Raw genomic sequence first — 17,585 nt, 5'->3', positions numbered from 1 at the left:
GTGGTAGTCCCTTTAACTGTGGAGTATAAATCTTAGCCTGTGCTAAATGACATGAGACTGGTTGGACTATTACAGGCTGCCAGGCAAGCCTTGGTTCCAACCAAATGTTTGGTTCACGATGTAATCCTTTGCTTTTCCACTGATGCACAGGCGACAACATCACAAAAGTGATTCATACCAAAGCACTTTTCAGCACTCTTCAGTTGGAATACCAAACCACAGTACACTCGTGGCAGGGTGGAGTTCGATTCGGTAGAATGGTCGCTAGAGAATGCAGCATATCTTTCTTGACTTAGAATCTAAGTCAAGAAAGAAATGCATCTAAGGTGAACTGGGTCACATACTACAGATGTGCATCTAAGATGCACATCTTATGTGACCCAGTTCACCTCGCCAATTCTTGGTATCCTTGAGGGCAACATCTGTAGGAATTTGGCCTGATAGGACATGTTTTTCTGCACTGGAATCTGTTTAGTTGTACATCCATGATCTTTTGTTGCATTTGATATTTTCTATTCTGCTTATCACCGACACGGTCAAGCGCAGATGGTTTGCCAGGCAATTGTTTCAGAACCCTTAAACTAAGTCTCGTATCTCATGTTCCTTATTTAGGGGTAACTCATTCACTGCTATTGAAGGCTATTGATGTCAAAGATCCATTTGAAGTGGGCTTCACTTTAATGCACCACATAAGCACATTTCCAGTTATCAAGATGGCGGTAGACTTTTATCGCCCGAGTTGCTTTTCATTTGAACTTTGTAGGAAGTTTTTCCTCATTCAAAGTGGAAAATTCCAAAATGAATGATTTTATCAGGTTGATTTTGTCCACCCACAGAACTTGGCAACTTTTTAAGTGTGTATCTGGACCTCTTCCAAGATTCTCCGACAAGGGGTTAAGTGACAATGACTGTAATCGAGAGCCTAGCAGCATTTGGGTGCGTGTTACAGATGCACAATGAAGTTGAGAATAAAAAACACTTAAGAAAGTCGACGACAATAGAAACTACTGTGAGAACACCACAAAATATTTTTAGGTGCTCACTGCCTGCCGAAAAAAACAAAAGTCACATTTGTCTATAAAACTGGTGGTCATATATCTTCCAATCTGACAGTTATAGGCACAGTTCTTCCTTTCGGGATTGGGTATAACGTCTAAGAATGTAGCATTCAAGTAAAACAAGAAGAAAGACTAGCCTGCTTTAGAATCTTCTCCCATTTGTTTGAAGTGCCACAGCGTGTTTCTGATTTAAGGGAAAAAAAATCCTAACTGGAACCACATTTCAGCCTCAAAGTCAGCCATGGGCGCACGGGTGGAGCTCGCAGACACACACAAAAACACACACCCACGCACACACGTACACACACACACACACACTTGAGCAAACAAAACCGATTGCTCCCGGTCAGTGGATTCTTGAGACATTCCTGGCTGCCTTTGCGTGACCTTCTCTGCACAGTTTCAACTGTGGTCCTTTACATCCAGGAGATGCTAATATTTTCCCATCACCAGTGGCTTCATCCAATAAAGTATAAATGATAGAAGATTTTAGCAGAGTCACTGTGACTTTAAAACGGCGGTATACCTTTAAACCACTGGGATGTGATTTTCTCTTTAAGTCTGAGCACTATAAGATGATAATAGAGGAAATCTATTTTGAGCGCAGAGAGTTTTTTCAAGTACAGTTTAACTCATCCAAAAGTATTCAGCCTTCTCTTTTTGTTATGCAGACGTGTGTTAATACGCACTCGTCATATATATCTCGAAGACCGTGCTTGTTTGTTTAGTATCGTAAGATGACCGAGGTTGGGGTGGTCATCTTGCTTCCATTAGTCAGGTTTATATCTGCAGCCGTTACCTTTTGGAGTTCATGCCATCCCCTTCTGTTCCTAAATCCAGATTGGATCCTATCAGCACGTCATTATGACCGCACCTCACTCTCATAACAAGTCTCTGTTTCCCCACATTGGATTTTTTAGGCCAACGCCCTTTGAGGGTCACGGAACATGTGACACATGCAAATGACAGATGTTTGCCCTCTTAAAAGGGAAGCCAAGGCAAAAACAAAAATCTTGGTCTACTTGCCCCCACTAGTCTCAAGACAGTATTCTGATTAACATTGCATTTCTGGAATAAGAATTATTGCATCTTCAGGGCGCTGCCATTTTTTCATTTCATTTACAACCCTCTGCTGTCTACTGAAAGTGACATCAAAGTTCCCCGAGGGGTTCTCCCACATTTTAAAAATTGGGTCTGTTAAAAATGATTTGTGCTTAGATCAGTAAGTAGCGCTCCTCACGTTATGAACATTTATTCAGAAACTCTTGAAGGGAAAGTGTTCTGGGTCTTCCTCTCACAGTTCTTCCCTGATATCCCCTCAATCTGTCTATGTCAATTTCAGCCTCCTTTTGCTCTTCCCTCCCTTGCTTCAGTCAAACAACCGGGGCCTTGTGACGGCAAACAAAGGAAGTAACCAATGAAGGCAGATATGTATTTGACTGAAAGGAAAGGAAAAGCCAGCAACGGGTGTTTGTGTTAAAGCTGGGGAAAGGACTCATCTGGAGATGTTTAAGTTGGACAAGGCAGTTTCCGGTGTCTGGGAGAGGCCAAAAATATCCAGAAACACAAAAATCTGGTAAGAGTGTGTTTGGAAGGGGGGTAGAAGAGAATACATCTCCTTGTTGCTTCTCATGTGACCTGTAATGTACCCAGGAAATACACGGACCAAATGTCAGTGTTGTAACTTTTCCCATGTGATTCGAGCCAATCACGTTATTTATTCAGAGCTGCTTCGCAAATTGAGGGTAAAGTGATAATATTGTGATTGCTCTAGTGCTTGTTAGATTGTATGTGTTTATTTATAAGCTGTTTTTGCAAATGTATTTGATGCCGCTACTGAAAATATCCTCGTTCAAGCTTGTTTCTTTCATATTTAATGTACTTATTTTTCCATTCTCAGGCACTTTAGCCCGGATTTGCATTTCATATTCCATTAAGACCCTGATTTTTAAACACACATTTTTTTTGTAATTTTACTCACATTCACATCTATGGAAAATTTAGAGTCCTCAATTAAACAAACATGCATCTTTGTGGAAGGTGGAAAAAAAAACATTTGAGACACAAACTGCAGAAATGTGATACTAGTATGTTCATATTCATGCATCACTCTAGAATTGCATAATTTTAATGTCATTTTTCAGAATTTCACCTGGTTGATTCAGGATTTCTTCGAAAATATTTAAAAAGCATGCAAATTCTGTATTGATGTTCTGTTATTCTGGGAGGTTGTAAATTACAGACTGCATTGTTTTGTAGCTGAAATGACACTGACTAATGTGCACACAATACTGTAGGAAGTTTTTATTACTCTATGAATAGTAGACAAAGAAAGAGATGCCTTCGCATACACACAGAGGCTGTCTATTTTTGGTACCAAAAACTGGAGCTGATTGTGTTATGTTAACAACTTTGTGGTTTTGGCAGCTGCTGCTCGGCCAGCGTCAGGTGAACACAAGCTTCCAATTTGGCTTCCTGGAACGTGAGCATGAGCACTGAGGGCCAGAAAAATCATCGAGGCGAAGCGAACCCGAGGAAGGAGATTTGTGTTGGTAGAGTGCGGACAGGAAGCGGTGGAATGGAGAAAGGCCAAATGCAGGCAGTGCGAAACAATCCAATTGGATTTTTCCTCCTTTGCAAATGGAAATGGAAACCTGTAGTTGCACCGTAAACGCTGGGTGATTTGAAAACTCACCGACTCTCAGAATTCTCTGCAGACCATACTTAAAATCAGAGGTGACTAAGACCATCCCTACAAGAAATCATCTTGGAACTTGAGAAACAAACAGAGTGCATTGCAATAAGCAAGTCAACTGCGACGTGTTTGTCACTGAAGATCAAGAACATGTTGTTTGATATTTAAGGGAATCGAGGTTGGTCTTGCTGAGAAATGTGAGTGAATCCACCTGTCAAAGTTCAGTACAGACAAATGATACATTATTATTAATCTTTACAATTTATTTTATTATTTTCTTGCAATGCACCACTTTTCTTTTTTTTTAAACATTTAACCAAAATGATGGTGTTTTGTGGGCTGGAATTCATGGTTGTTATATGAATGAACGAATGAATGAATGAATGCATCACATGTTACTGTAGCTTTGAGAGTGCCGTGCACGCGCGAACCCCATGAGAATTTTCCAGAAGGAGGGGTGGCTGTTTGGATACTCTGTCAAACCCTTCCTTCTCTTCAATATATCAACCTCCACGATTCCTGCGTTTTTACTAATATAAACGAAAGATATTAAGCAAAGACAGATTCGAATGCAAGTTTGCAAATTCATTTTTGCCTGGTGTTCTTCCCGTCAGTCCCCCTATTCGCCACTTGGTACGGTCCGTTGCTCCGCGTTCGTTCTTGCAGTGTGCGCCGGTGGTGACAGGAGGAGGAAGAAGGGATGAAGCTCCCATCATTATCAGTCTTATGGAGGTGGAGAGGGAGGGATGAGAGCAAGCGAGTTTAGGCTTCTAGTTCCTTGCGCGTGCGGCGTCCTGGCGGGCGGGAGGGAGACGACGACGCTCGGAAGGAGAGCCCAGTGAGTGAGCTGATTCTCCATTGACTGGTCAGTGGTCACCGCCAACATGGATGCGGACGTGTCTCCTCCTCCTCCTCCTTCGGTCCAGCTGCTGTTGGAAGCTTGTCTGCAAACCGCACGACTCGTTGCTTTCAGGGATTAATACTTGGACTGTTTTTTTCTTCTTTTGAGTCCCCCCCGAGTCTTTTTTCTTCTTCTCTGTGGGAGCCTAAAGCGGCGCGTTGAAGGTAACATTTGAATTGGGTCTTTGCCAGCACCGTCTGAGCATCACTGACAGAAACAGTCAAACGAACAAAATGCTGATTAATCATCACTAACATCGCTTGTGTTTACATGCGCACCTCTCTGCTTGATATGTTGGTTGTGATCCTTCCATCCTAGCATGGCTCAAATATTCCACGTTGCTTTTTCTTCATCCACTTGGCTCTATTCACAGACTTTATTGTTTTTGGCGTGGGGGGAAAAAAAAAAGGCTCAGCACTGTTTGGCCAATGCCACAAAGCAAAAGCCAAAAGTGTTTGTCCCGGCTCTTAAAATAAAACAAGCCTCCAAGGCAGTGATTTGTTGCATTTGCACTATTCTGGGTGACTCTGTGTTTTTTGTCAAAGCCATTTTGAGCATTTGCATTTCTGCACATCACTAGGATGACTTTGGCATACTAGTAGGTCGACATTATGTAGTGGTGATGAAAATCTACTAGTCTGGTCCAGGGGGCTACAAGTGCTCCCAGTAAGGTCTATTGGGGTTACTATTGCAACAGAGTAGCTTTCTACTAGGTGGCCAAATGTGACACTAGTAGTGGGAAAAAAAAAAAACATTACTGTTACTACTGTACTAAAATTGAATACCAAGTATATTGATTGCACGCTAGCATAACTTCAACTGATCATTCAGAAAAATATTTAAGAACACCTGGCTGACGACAAAGTCACACACTCTCCGATGTACCACCAATTAAAATGACTTGCATTAGGTACAAACATGAAACGATAAATTCAAGATGAAAGCAAAAGGTTTGGAAAATAAATGTGTTTGTGTGCACAGGTGCACCCCATCCAAAGCCTCAAACCGCAGGAGATCAGTCAGCGGTGAGTGGGTGGGGTCCGATGAAGCTGTAAAGTGCAAGGCGGCATATGCTGAAACAGTTTGCATGGTGTATGGGTGTATTTTCCTCTCACAGCTCACCCCTATGCTGTGAGAAAGTGCGTTTGTGTACCTTTGCGAGTGCGAAACGTATAAAATACTTGCCGTACAGTTGGAATTGTGTTGATCGTGGTAGGGAAGTCTTGTGTATTCACGGTAAACTGGCCCATCAGTACTTTTACAGAGCTGAGATTATGCTGTTGTGCGTTTACACGGCATAACTAAGTGTTTTGCAACCCCAGTTGCTTTCAGCATTAAGAGTTGGAGATGGTGAGTCGCTGGTATTAAACTTCAAACTCTTATGCTTCTCATACAAAGTGAAAGTAGCAAATAAGTCAGTGGACTGAAGCTTCCACTCCAATCCTGCAGAGTTTCTATACTCACAGCAGCTAACCAGTAAAATGCCCACTTCAAATACCGGTGTGAAAGAAGCGAAAGAAGCCTCTTGCTCTGATGTGACGTGAAGGTGGAAACTCTTCAGGGCAACTTAACCCGCCATTCTGCGTTGGTGCCTTTTATACAAACCAGTGAAACTGGGGGAAGGAAGGTAAAAAATACTTTGTGTTCAGGCGGGCTAAATTGACCTTAGCCTAAATTCCATCGGTTTTCGAAAAAAGCCCAACACAACATTGGGATGAGCTGCAACACAAAGGTTTGTTTGCCCAGTCACACATGCAGTTGTAGCATGCATCTGCGGAATAGAGCGCATGTGCGAAAATCAGCACGACTCTGCAGGAATTATATAACTGCATGACAACTACCCGACAATACCACCGAGTCGTCAATTTACAAGCTCAGTGAACACCAAGAAGCCAGGAGAAAATAACAAAGTACAGATAAGGACTATATTCTCAAAGATGAGACATAAAAATATTCACAAAACTTAACCGCTCTAACTGGTGTGAATTTTGAAATGTGCCGACATGTTTGGACAGCCTCGTCTCAGCTTTGTCTACCACGCAAAATTGTTTAGCTCGTACAGCGCTGTGCGTTTCCCACACTATCTTGTCGTTCCACCTGCTTGTGTGTTTATGGACTTGGCAGCTCTATTCAGCAAGCAATGCAACCACAATTCAAACGTTGTCACAATCGGCCACCCTCATTGTAGCCGCTGTAGTTAAATGCTTTGATGGATGCTGCTGTTCCTGTTCAAAAGAGGGATTGCTGGAAAGGTCCATCATCATATGGGTGTATTGAGCCATTGTGTTTCTAGAATGGCCATTTAACCTTATTATGACCGAGGAAAGTTCACAAACTGTTATTGGATAATGTGTTTATTTTTCTCTGTGATTAAATAACCAACAAATGATTGACCAATACATCTTCTGTCTTACAGATGACGGAGGGGAGGCGATGTCAGGTCCACCTCCTGGATGACAGGAAGCTAGAGCTCCTTGTGCAGGTCAGTTCCTCATTCTCCAGTTTTTTTATTCCTCTTCTTAGCTCAAAGCAAGGGAGGAGTAATACCAGTGTCCCCAGAGGGGTCCACAGTTTCAGCTGACTGGGCAAAATGTGTCAGCAGTAGGTGACTTTGCACTTTTCACACGCTCACCTGACCGCACAGACATTAAACAGACAGATGCCCTGAGCAGTGCCTCAGCAACATCTCAACCTGTTCTTGAGTGATCATGCTACAGAATGTCACACCGAGCATTGTAAAACAAAAACAAGATTAAAGCAAATACATACGTACATAGAGTGCTCTCAACTCTCAAGACTCTGTTATCTCGAGCTAAGGAATAATCAAACGTGAGAATGGCAGAAAGGGAGGAGAAATAAATTCAGTGTTCACGGATAGGTCTGGTGACTCTCTGATTCGATTACGATGCCAGAACTAATTCCCTCATCTTCTATCCCTCTCGGCATCTCTCTCTCCATCTCTCTCTCCCCTTCTCTCGGCTTTCCGCTTCTTGCTCTCACAGTTGAGCTTCTTTTCCGAGTCACAGCCTCCTGTTACACCTCACCAAATCCCACTGCCTCTTCAAACACAACTGAACCGCAACCTTATCACCTCCGTCCATGCGTAGTGCATCCATTCTTTCCGCCACCCTTTAATCTATGCAACCACCTTTTCAGCCGTCCCATTAATCCGTACATCCCCGATTTATCTTATCATTTGTGCATCTGTGTCTAGCCACCTCTCCAGCTATCCCACCATCCACCGATAAAAAGTATCCAACCGACTATCAGTCCATCCGTGCTTAAAGTCATCTACCCAATAATGAGCATGAGCTGGTATCAGATTCGGAGATTTGCACGACAGTCCTCCACCTAGATGCAATACCTTCGAAATTCCCCCGAAGAATAGACAAGGGTAAAGGTTGTAGGGCTCACTGACCACTTTCACCAGTAACAGGAATGGGAGGTTGTGCCACTTTGCCTGTACTGATCAATGAATAAAAATATGTAAAACGTCTATGATCCATTAGTCAAGATACTGCCTGTTTGGTAAACTTTTCAAATGCATTGGGCTGCTGAACCCTTATAAGAAGCAGAGAAAAATGATCATGTTGTCCCTCTGAAAATGTTGTCTTGAGGATAAGGCCATAACCCGGCAGACGTGGAATATTTTTTCAAGTGTTGAGAAAGTAGTTCATTGCCTGTGCGGGACCATTTCATGTCCTTTTAATTATTTAACAGTGCTTTGGTCCTCCCTTTCCTGCAAAGCTTCAACTGGCCTCTGAAATCTTGATCTCATTCAGGTCAACGGCTTGTAACTTTGGCCAGGTGTTTAATCCCAGAGGGGTCGTTTGCTTTTTATTCCATCCCTCCCTTTCCTTTACCGCCTTTCACTTACTTTTTGAGAGGGACTGCTCTTGCGCTTTGTTTATGGAGCAACGCCTCGTCGCCTGCCGGCTATGTGCCAGGAGGCCAGCGCACCTATTGGCCAGGTTGTAAACCTAGTAGCCCACTACCTGATATACCACCCTTCTAAAATATATGCCGTTCATATGGCTATCTCTCCCTGAGGCTGAACTGGCCTAGTCTAATGGGCAGCAAATGGAGCATTGAGGCCAAGTTGCGTAACAGTGTCGTGCGTCTATCAAGGAGGATTTGCTTCCTCTGTGTCTGCTCGATGCTCCTTTGCTGGGTTCCCTACCAACATATACACTGAAATGTCAGCGAGAGATGCTTTGCGGGCAAAATAAGCGCATGTCTGAATCCAAAGTCTTCGTTTCGAGCCAGTGTTGAACCCCCGTAGTATTCTAAAGTCTTGTAAGACATGACATGCCTTTTGAGCGTTTGCCTCAACATCAGCCCTCTCCCGTAGCTCTCGACTGTTAACAATTACCGGTGCTACCAGAGAACTGTCAGTGTGAAACCATTTACTATCTTGTCAGTCTTGTCTCCCGAAACACGGTTGCGCGTACAGTCTTCGGTGTTTACCTTCTCACAGATAAGATGACGTACAGCATGACAGGTAGAAAGATCCAAAGCCAATTACATAGTTCAGCGCATCACCGTAGAGACAATAGACTCAAGGCAAACCTTCCCCGGATTGCTTCTGTGGCTCGCAACTCCCCTCACAACATAGGCCTTTATCATTGTGTTCCCGTCCGTCACTGGCTGCTGGTTCTGCTGCGGTTTGCACGGATGCACGATAATTGCTATTATCGGCTAGAATTGTTGATGGCTGGGTGGTAGTAACAGACCGCAGCATGCTTTTCAGAAGAGCTGAAAACACTCATTAGCGCTAATGCTAGCATAGTTCCAGACACAACATTTTCGTGCATTGGTTATGGATGCTACTTGTTCTCGCGAGCGCTTACAGTTACTGGTTTTTAGTGACACTCCAGTTCAGGGTAGAAGGAATACAGTTCACCCTTAAAGTGCACTGCATTCACATCTGGTGAAAAGGTAATTGAGGTACTTCAAAAGCTGACACTCTCGTCATCCGTTTTGTTTTGTTTTGTTTGTCACAGCCGAAGAACTTTAAATGCTACAGCGGGCCCCGAGGTTGTCACATCCTTGCAGCAATTTTCCGCTTAATTGCATCCTGTAAATAAAAGAGCATATGGTACAACTGATGCTTCAGTTTTGCACAACGTAAATATAGATTAGTGATATGTTATAGTGCATTCTGACTTCATTTACAACTTTGAGTTATGTGTCGTTGTTTTTATAGGAAAGGCTATTCCATTGTAAACCGATGAGACCCTTTATTTCCTTGATGATACAATAATAAAACAGGGTTAATGAGCTATTTATTAAATCTCGTTCTTTTATCATTTCAAAACCAATAGATGAAAACCTCAGACACATTCCAACTCGTGTTTTTCTCTCTTGCGATTGTCTCCTCTCCTGAGCTTTTTTTTGCTGGAAAATAGAAAAATCACTCACTGTAGGCGGTCATTTTTATATGTGATCTAGGTCAGTGGAGATGTGTGTGTGTTGAGGTGACATCATCACTGATATTTCTTTAAATAGCTCCCAGTTGTGTCTATCACTGTGGTTGTAAGTGTGCTGTGAGTAGATAGCACCAGACCTCGAGGGAAGATTGCTAGGAAGGTGCGCCCCTTTAGTGCTGTAGCTAATAGTGTGAGTGTGTTATCGGGCTGTGTGCATGGGGAGCATGTATTGCCCGGGCAAGGCACACCCACGGTTAACCCCACTCAGGGCGGTGCATCCTCTCACTCAAGACATCACGGCCCAGCAGAGTGAGGCAGCAGTCCTCATTTGTAACTCTTGATTTTAAAACATCCCCGAGAACATTAGCAAGGCAATGAGCGAAGGGGGGTGGCTGTCATCACTTTGGCTTTACAAAACATCACTCACAAGTGGACGTTACACCACAGCGTGAACCATTTGGGTCGGCGATTGGAAGCTAGTCCCGGCCGCAGCCCTCTACCTCCTCTGCAGTACATCGCTCAGGCCCAGAGGCATGACTCTGCAGCAGAGGTGTGGGTAAGAGGAGAGCGGGAGCAGAGTGAAAGGCACGGTCGCCGTACTGTCGGCAGCAACCACGAGCGCCATGCACTTCCCTTTTCTTCCTGTTGTTAATCTCCTCTTTTGCACGTATTTTTTTGCACCTACCCACGTTCTGTCAAAGAAAGCTGCCGTGATTCAATCAATACCCGGTACCCTCTAAACACCGCAGTTTATTTTGCAGAACTTCATTACCAGCAACACAGTAATGAAAAAACAAATATGTGTCTGTGTCTGTGTGTGTGTACATACATACATACATACATACATACACAAACACACACACACACACATACACACACACACATGCGTCCAAGATTTTAAAAAATCTGATCTGTGGCCAATTTAAGGAGCCGTAAAACCCGGGACAGTCTGAAAAAAAAAGCTGTGTATGAGGCGGTGCTCTACAGTCGTTTACTGATGATATTGCATGTGTCTTTCTGCAGCCCAAGTTAATGGCTAAGGACCTCCTGGACCTGGTGGCCTCTCACTTCAATCTCAAGGAGAAGGAGTACTTTGGAATTGCTTACACAGACGAAACGTGAGTCCTGATCCTAAGTGTTACACTTAGGAGTCCACTGCGGTGTAAATAAGTCACTTTTCTGAAGAAGTCACTTTTCTTGGTGAAGATGAGCTCCTTTGTGTACGGAAATCCAAATGGCATGTTCACTCCAGGAGCACCAATACATATGTAAAACAAATATTCAACATTATTGTCATTTTGGGGTGATGGGCTGACTCCTCCGCTCATTGATTTAATCGAGGGTTACTGTCGTTGACATTTCTAATTATCGTCTGCGATTATTTTGCAGAATAGTGCAGAAATGATAATGACTAGTATCACTTGACCCCGGCAGTGTAAATCCCGCCAATCTAGTTGTTTAAGCAACTACAGCAATGAATTCATGTTCGTTAACCTACTGCACAAAGACAAGCTGCACCTTGTGACAGTCCACGCAAAGTCATGTAAAGGCTCAAATGATTTACGAGAAGGGAAATAACTCAAGGGGAGATGCAAAGCTGGGGAAAACAATCAGACTCATCAGCATTAGTAATTATTTTCCTCCAGCATACCCCAATAAGGGTTAATGATATTGCTTTTTTTTTTTTGCTCTCCTCAGGGGCCACTTTAGTTGGCTGCAGCTGGACCGCAGGGTATTAGAACATGAATTCCCCAAGAAATCTGGGCCCATTGTTCTCTACTTCTGTGTCAGGTGAGTGTTCATCCACAGCCAGCACCCTGCGATGTCCCCCATTTCACCGTGTGTGTACGTGTGCATGTGTATGTGTGTGTCTGTATGTGTGTGTAAGAGAGAGAGAGAAAGATGGGCTGTCTGTGCGTTTTGCCTATGCTCATTGCGGTGCGAGGGTTGGTTATTACCAGCCCCAATTAAATTGGTCTGACCCTGGTAGTTAACCCCCTGCGGGGGTCCCTCAGCCAATCACGGGCCTTGTTGACCTCAAGTGTATGCACTGTGTGTTTCTGAATAAGTAAGCGTTAACATTTCCCAACCCTCAACAAAGACTGATGGGCATTTATATACCGTGGAGTGCATATTTGCTCAAAAGACTTTCAGCTCTGCAGTTCATCAACAGGAAAATATGGTCATTCACACACACACGCACACACACGCGCACACACACACACACACACACACACACACACACACACATAAACATGCAACCTCAGATAGCCCTGAGTAAAAAGCACAGGCTGTGTTTTTGGCCCACTAGATTTCTTTGTTCCCCAGTACACACACATCCGGATAATGTCACTGGCCCACCCCATCCCAACTCCCCTCCGGAGAGTTCCCCATTGGCTAGCAACACGCGTAGCAACGCGGTACACTGGGCCAAACAATGCTGCTGAAAAGTCGTTCCTTCCCAGGTTGACATTTACAACAGGACCAAAAATAATGACACAATACGGCGATTGTTCGGCAAAAGCCCGCTCTGGTCTCACGGAGGAATTGGAGAGAAACAATGGTGTATGTACACAGGGACATTTTTCAAATGAATGCATTTTATTTGCTCATATGTGCCAATAAATAGTAAATATCGCTCAAAATATTTTACATTGTTTTGTGTTGATAGTCATCATTGTATTTATTTGCGTTTTCGACGTCCTGTCCTCAGGTTTTCCAAGTTGGTTTTCCTTTATGCATTGGCTATGTATTGGATCGGGAACGATAATCAAACTCAACTGACTTGGCCTCAAGTGCATCCCTAAATCTTTGTGCTAATTAGATCGTTGCATGCCTTCATTCATACCCTCAAAACCGCACATCAGGACCGTCGTAAAACCGAGGTCCTCCTGTGTGTGACTATTTATTATTACTCACAGATCACAAAGGCAGTACTCGTAATTTATGACATTTATCATTTTGTAGCCGGGTATATCTATGAAGGTGATAGGATGTGGAAGGAGCGGTATAACTACCGAACTATGACACCAGTTAAAGGTTTCAGTTACTCATTCTCTGCCATTGTCCAGTCCAATCATCAGCCTCAATACCTTCTATACACATGCTCACACACACACGCATGGACAGGCAAATACATGACTGATAGAACAACAATCAAATCAAATGTCAACGCTGAATTAATTTCCAACCCAAGCAAATTGTTTTCACTGAACTAAAGTATACGGATTGAATTGTGTTTGAGTTATGCTTAATAAATGTCAGGCTGCCCCGTGTACGCCTCTCATCAAGACTATGTGGCTTTAATAAAATGTTCATATGGTCTCATTGATTGGCCCAGTCTTGCATTTTCCTCAATGCTCTATTGGTGAAGCGATAAGGGCCTTTTGTCAGTGATCCTCTTACAATCTGCTCTCACTAGCTAAGTCAAAATCTGTGTTTCCCCAACCTAAGGTGGTTGGAATGCATTTAGGGATAAGCATCTTTTAACGTAGGCACGAAGAACGAGCAGCTTCCCAACATACTGCCATCGTAGCTTCCCTAAAGCTCTACGTACATACATGCATTCATGAGCTAAATTTAGAAAGTGTTATTATGTTACTTCTCTGCCTCGCAAGTGGCCTGCCAGAAGTGGGTTACTGTGCTTTGCTCTTCACAATGTGCGTGTGTGTACGCGTGCGAGCGTGCGTGTGGTGATGGTGATGTGGGAGTGTATGTGTGTGTGTGTGCGTGTGTGTGTGTGTTTGTGTGTGCGTGAGTGGTGTGAGGTGCTTACAAGGTGAGACAGCAGATGTGGTTTATGAATGTGGAACGTGAGAGACACAAGCTCACCATCACGATGGCTGTAGTGCCTCCTTGTGGTCATTTTTGTCATCTCACTCACCAGCTGTTTAATGAAATCCAGAACAAGGCGATAGGAAACGTAATGTAAAATGAAAACTTGTCCAGAGATTTACTTACGTACACGCATTTGCTCTGTAGGAAATGACATAATGTTTTTGCTTCCTTCACATTCAGGTTCTACATAGAGAGTATATCATACTTGAAAGATAATGCCACCATTGAGCTGTTTTTTCTCAATGCCAAGTCCATCATCTACAAGGTAAATCGGTTTTTGTTAATGACTAGATTACTGTACAATATTTGCTTCAAAAGTGGTTCCCCTAACATTTTTTGAAGATGACAGTAGATAACGTCCATGTTGCTTTTGCTTGTGCAGATTTTATCTCAACCAAAAATAGTGGGATCTGGTCCTGCAAATGACGAATGATTTAAACAAATGAACCATTAACAGCCATCTGCTCAATGTTGTTAGTAGAGCAGATAAGCAAATCAACCATACACTTGATAATACAAGCATGAAATTGAGCAGACCCTGCGGAACTGAGAAAAAAGTGCTAACCAATTGAAATTCAAAAATGGCAGCCATGATGGATGTCTACTGTTTACTGTTAAAAAAGGGAAAAAAATATTTTTGTCTAAATAGCTAAAGTGCAGTTATTATTGTGGTAAATTTGGGGTATCTTTGCCTTATTGTCTTTGATGAAATTATGAGAACAGCCCTGGCCAATGTAGAAAATGATTGCCAAATATGCAAAATAGGTCAGTGGTTCTCAAAGATTCACAGGGAGCACCACCTAAAATAAATTCTACTAAATAATTGCACATAAAAGATAGAAATTCTACCTTAATCAATGTTTAAAATTAGTCAATACTTAAATATTAAATGCAAACGCATTCAACCTATTTTAAATACAATTCCTTCGCAGTTTAAAAATCACTCCACTCCACTTTCGATGCTGCCACGTGGTGTAGTGTCCAGAAGAGGGCAACCATCTTGCAAAATGATGGCAGCCTTCCACTATAAAATCAAGCTCTTCAATGGATCAAATACAAGCAGCTGTTTTTGTTCTCACGGTCATTGATATCTACTTTTCATGCTAATAAAAAGCAGGTCCATTTCTGTCCAAACTCTGTGTTTGGCGTTCATTACAAAATGACACATTTGTGTTTGAAGGGGGAAACGCGGTGGGTGGTACGAGCACAGTACTATGTCTCACGTTTCATCGCGGCCGTCTGATCTCACCAAGCCAATTAAGAGTTGGATTGGAAAGAGAGCATTCCTGCCATACTTGACCCACTATTCACATCCACCCATTATATACATTGGACATTGTAAACAGAGACAGGCAAAAGAGTTCTCCTCGCTTTCCAAATCTCAGCTTTCATGTGTAATGCTTCCAAAGGTGTAAGTAAACACTTTAAGCGTATGTTAAGAATAATCAGTAAACTTGATAGCATCCCAAATCCCCTCCCCCTAACCCTAACCCAGCCCCATCCACACGATGGGGGTCACGAAATGAGAGATGGTAGCAGTTTGAAGGCGGATGAAAAGAATTATCAGGCAGTCTTGTGGCTCGACATGAACATCAGAGACATTTCAGCAGCTCCCCACCCCAGTTTGGCAACGTGTCTCATTTCGATCATGTTCTTCTTGTGTCTCTTTCCTCTCGTAGGAGCTCATTGAAGTGGACAGCGATGTCGTCTTTGAACTGGCTTCCTATATTCTTCAAGTAAGACAAAGTGCTTCCCCGTCTCCCCGGCCACATTTTCCTCAAACGGCACACTTGATCTGATCCAAGGAAACGGTCCTCGTTCCACGATGTGGTCACAAGCGTTTGATGCTAATTGGCGAGGATTAAACTGACATTATGTAATGCGCTTGTCCCTCTGTCAGAGATGGTGTAATGATGCTTCCAAGTTGAAATCCTAAAAAGCCTCCAATGTCTTTGTTGGCGGCCATCGACATTCCTGGCTGCCCTCAGCCACTTCTAATGTAACCCAGCAGCTGAGTGACGCTTTTGGTTCACATAGTCGCGCCCTTTACAAGTATACTTGCATGTATATGCGTACATATGTTTTTACATAAGTAGTGTACGCTAGTACCCTTTCAATGCTTTTGAACACGCGGTGTAATGAGCACTTTCATTCAGAAGCTACCTCAAAAGATGATGGCAGTGATTGCAATGCGGTGTTTTATGGTGCATGCTAAATTTTCCCGCACTCACAATTCCTGTTATCATTTTGCAGGAGGCCAAAAGTGATTTCACCAGGTAGGACCTCTCTCCTCTTGTTGCTGCTTCACAGTAACACACTTTTATTTCATTCAAGCAGCATTGGAGTCATTATTACCTCAGCATGATCATTAGCGTGTTAGCGAGGCTCACTGCATCTATGGCTGAATAACACAGTATAAGAGAGTGGCTTTGTTTAAACAAGCCAAACAAATCACGTGTTCAGACGTCTAACCTGCATGTCGATAAATCACGTTCCATCGCCAGGCAATGACAAGTGAACAATAAGTACGTTAGCTAAGATGACTCTGGATATGACAATATCAGATTCCATGTTCCCTCTTTTTGCTGCCATGATGCATATTCAAATTTTCGCCCTGAAGTGCAAAAAACAAATAAATTGTCACTTTACCATGCAGCGTTAACTTGTACTGAAGCGAGAGGAATTATGTAAATAATCAAATGCAGTTTTGTACTCTGTATGTCCGGTTAATGAAGGTGAAATTGTCTCTGGAAGGAATGGGATGACTTTGGCATAGAAGCTCTTGAGAGCCTTGAACCTCAACCTCATGAAACAAACTAGACTGTGAAGCTTGTGACCTCACAAATGTTCCACAGACACATTCCAACATCTTGTCGAAAGTCATCTACATGATTAGAATCTGATCTGCAAAATGGAAATGTCTCGTAAAGGAGTTTTTTTTGGCATACAGTATACAACCATGTTGGTCATGAAACACACACACCCATACACATACATGATTCTTTGCATGTTCTTATGTGTGACGTCGCCCTCAAAGTGTGTCACCCTTCATCACTTTGCCCCAGCAACATTGACACACTGCAGCAGCCTCACCGTCTGACCTCATTTCTTTCAGTCAAGCAAGTCGAGTTGGAATGTGACAAACTCTGGTGACATTCCTGCCCACTCGCCCCCCCCCCCCCCCGCCCTACACCCACATACTGTTCTACCTATAAACTCTGAGTCCCGACCCTCCTCCCACCATCCCAAAAGCCATATGCAACCTTTCCCTGTAATTCTACTGTGCTGTTTCTCAGCCAATGGGCAGATGCCTCATTCTGTTCAAGGTTTCCTCCTTAGAGGGAGTTGTTATACGTCCCCAAGTGTTTGCTCATTTTGGGTTAATTTTTTTTTTTTTAATTGTTACTCTCAGGCAGCAACCCCACATGTTCAAATGTGGTCAGTTTCATGTTTTCTTGAAATGATGCAGTTCATCTTTTGCCGTATAACTTGAATATTGAGGTGTTAGGTAACTCGAGCAAGATGATGGTTTTTTTTTTTCTTCTTCTTAAATTTCCTGAAAAGTAGTGCTTTCGGACATGTGAAGATTCCGCCTGACGGCTATGATATATTTATTAGGAGTTTTTTTTTTTTTTTATCTGCTCAATGGTTAAAGTAGATCAGAT

At 43.0% G+C, this 17,585-nt stretch overlaps 1 protein-coding gene across 7 annotated transcripts in view; it reads left to right on the top strand.

Moving 5' to 3' along the window:
• The window catches only part of frmd4a (FERM domain containing 4A), a 58,819-nt gene that overhangs the window by 23,498 nt on the left and 17,736 nt on the right, over nucleotides 1-17,585 (top strand). For 6 of the 7 annotated variants that reach the window (XM_061282454.1, XM_061282453.1, XM_061282461.1 and 3 more), the window contains exons 2-7: nucleotides 7,071-7,136; nucleotides 11,107-11,201; nucleotides 11,782-11,874; nucleotides 14,101-14,185; nucleotides 15,600-15,656; nucleotides 16,174-16,196. In XM_061282454.1, coding sequence (XP_061138438.1) covers nucleotides 7,071-7,136; nucleotides 11,107-11,201; nucleotides 11,782-11,874; nucleotides 14,101-14,185; nucleotides 15,600-15,656; nucleotides 16,174-16,196 — 419 coding nt within the window. Of the gene's footprint in view, nucleotides 1-4,454; nucleotides 4,819-7,070; nucleotides 7,137-11,106; nucleotides 11,202-11,781; nucleotides 11,875-14,100; nucleotides 14,186-15,599; nucleotides 15,657-16,173; nucleotides 16,197-17,585 lie in introns of those variants that run through there. The other variant, XM_061282457.1, reaches the window with a different exon arrangement.

Source organism: Syngnathus typhle, linkage group LG7 (genome assembly GCF_033458585.1).
Source record: "Syngnathus typhle isolate RoL2023-S1 ecotype Sweden linkage group LG7, RoL_Styp_1.0, whole genome shotgun sequence".
Classification (NCBI taxonomy): Eukaryota; Metazoa; Chordata; class Actinopteri; order Syngnathiformes; family Syngnathidae; genus Syngnathus; species Syngnathus typhle.
The sequence above is the reverse complement of the archived record's forward strand: the minus strand, read 5'-3'. Positions and strand labels throughout refer to the sequence as shown.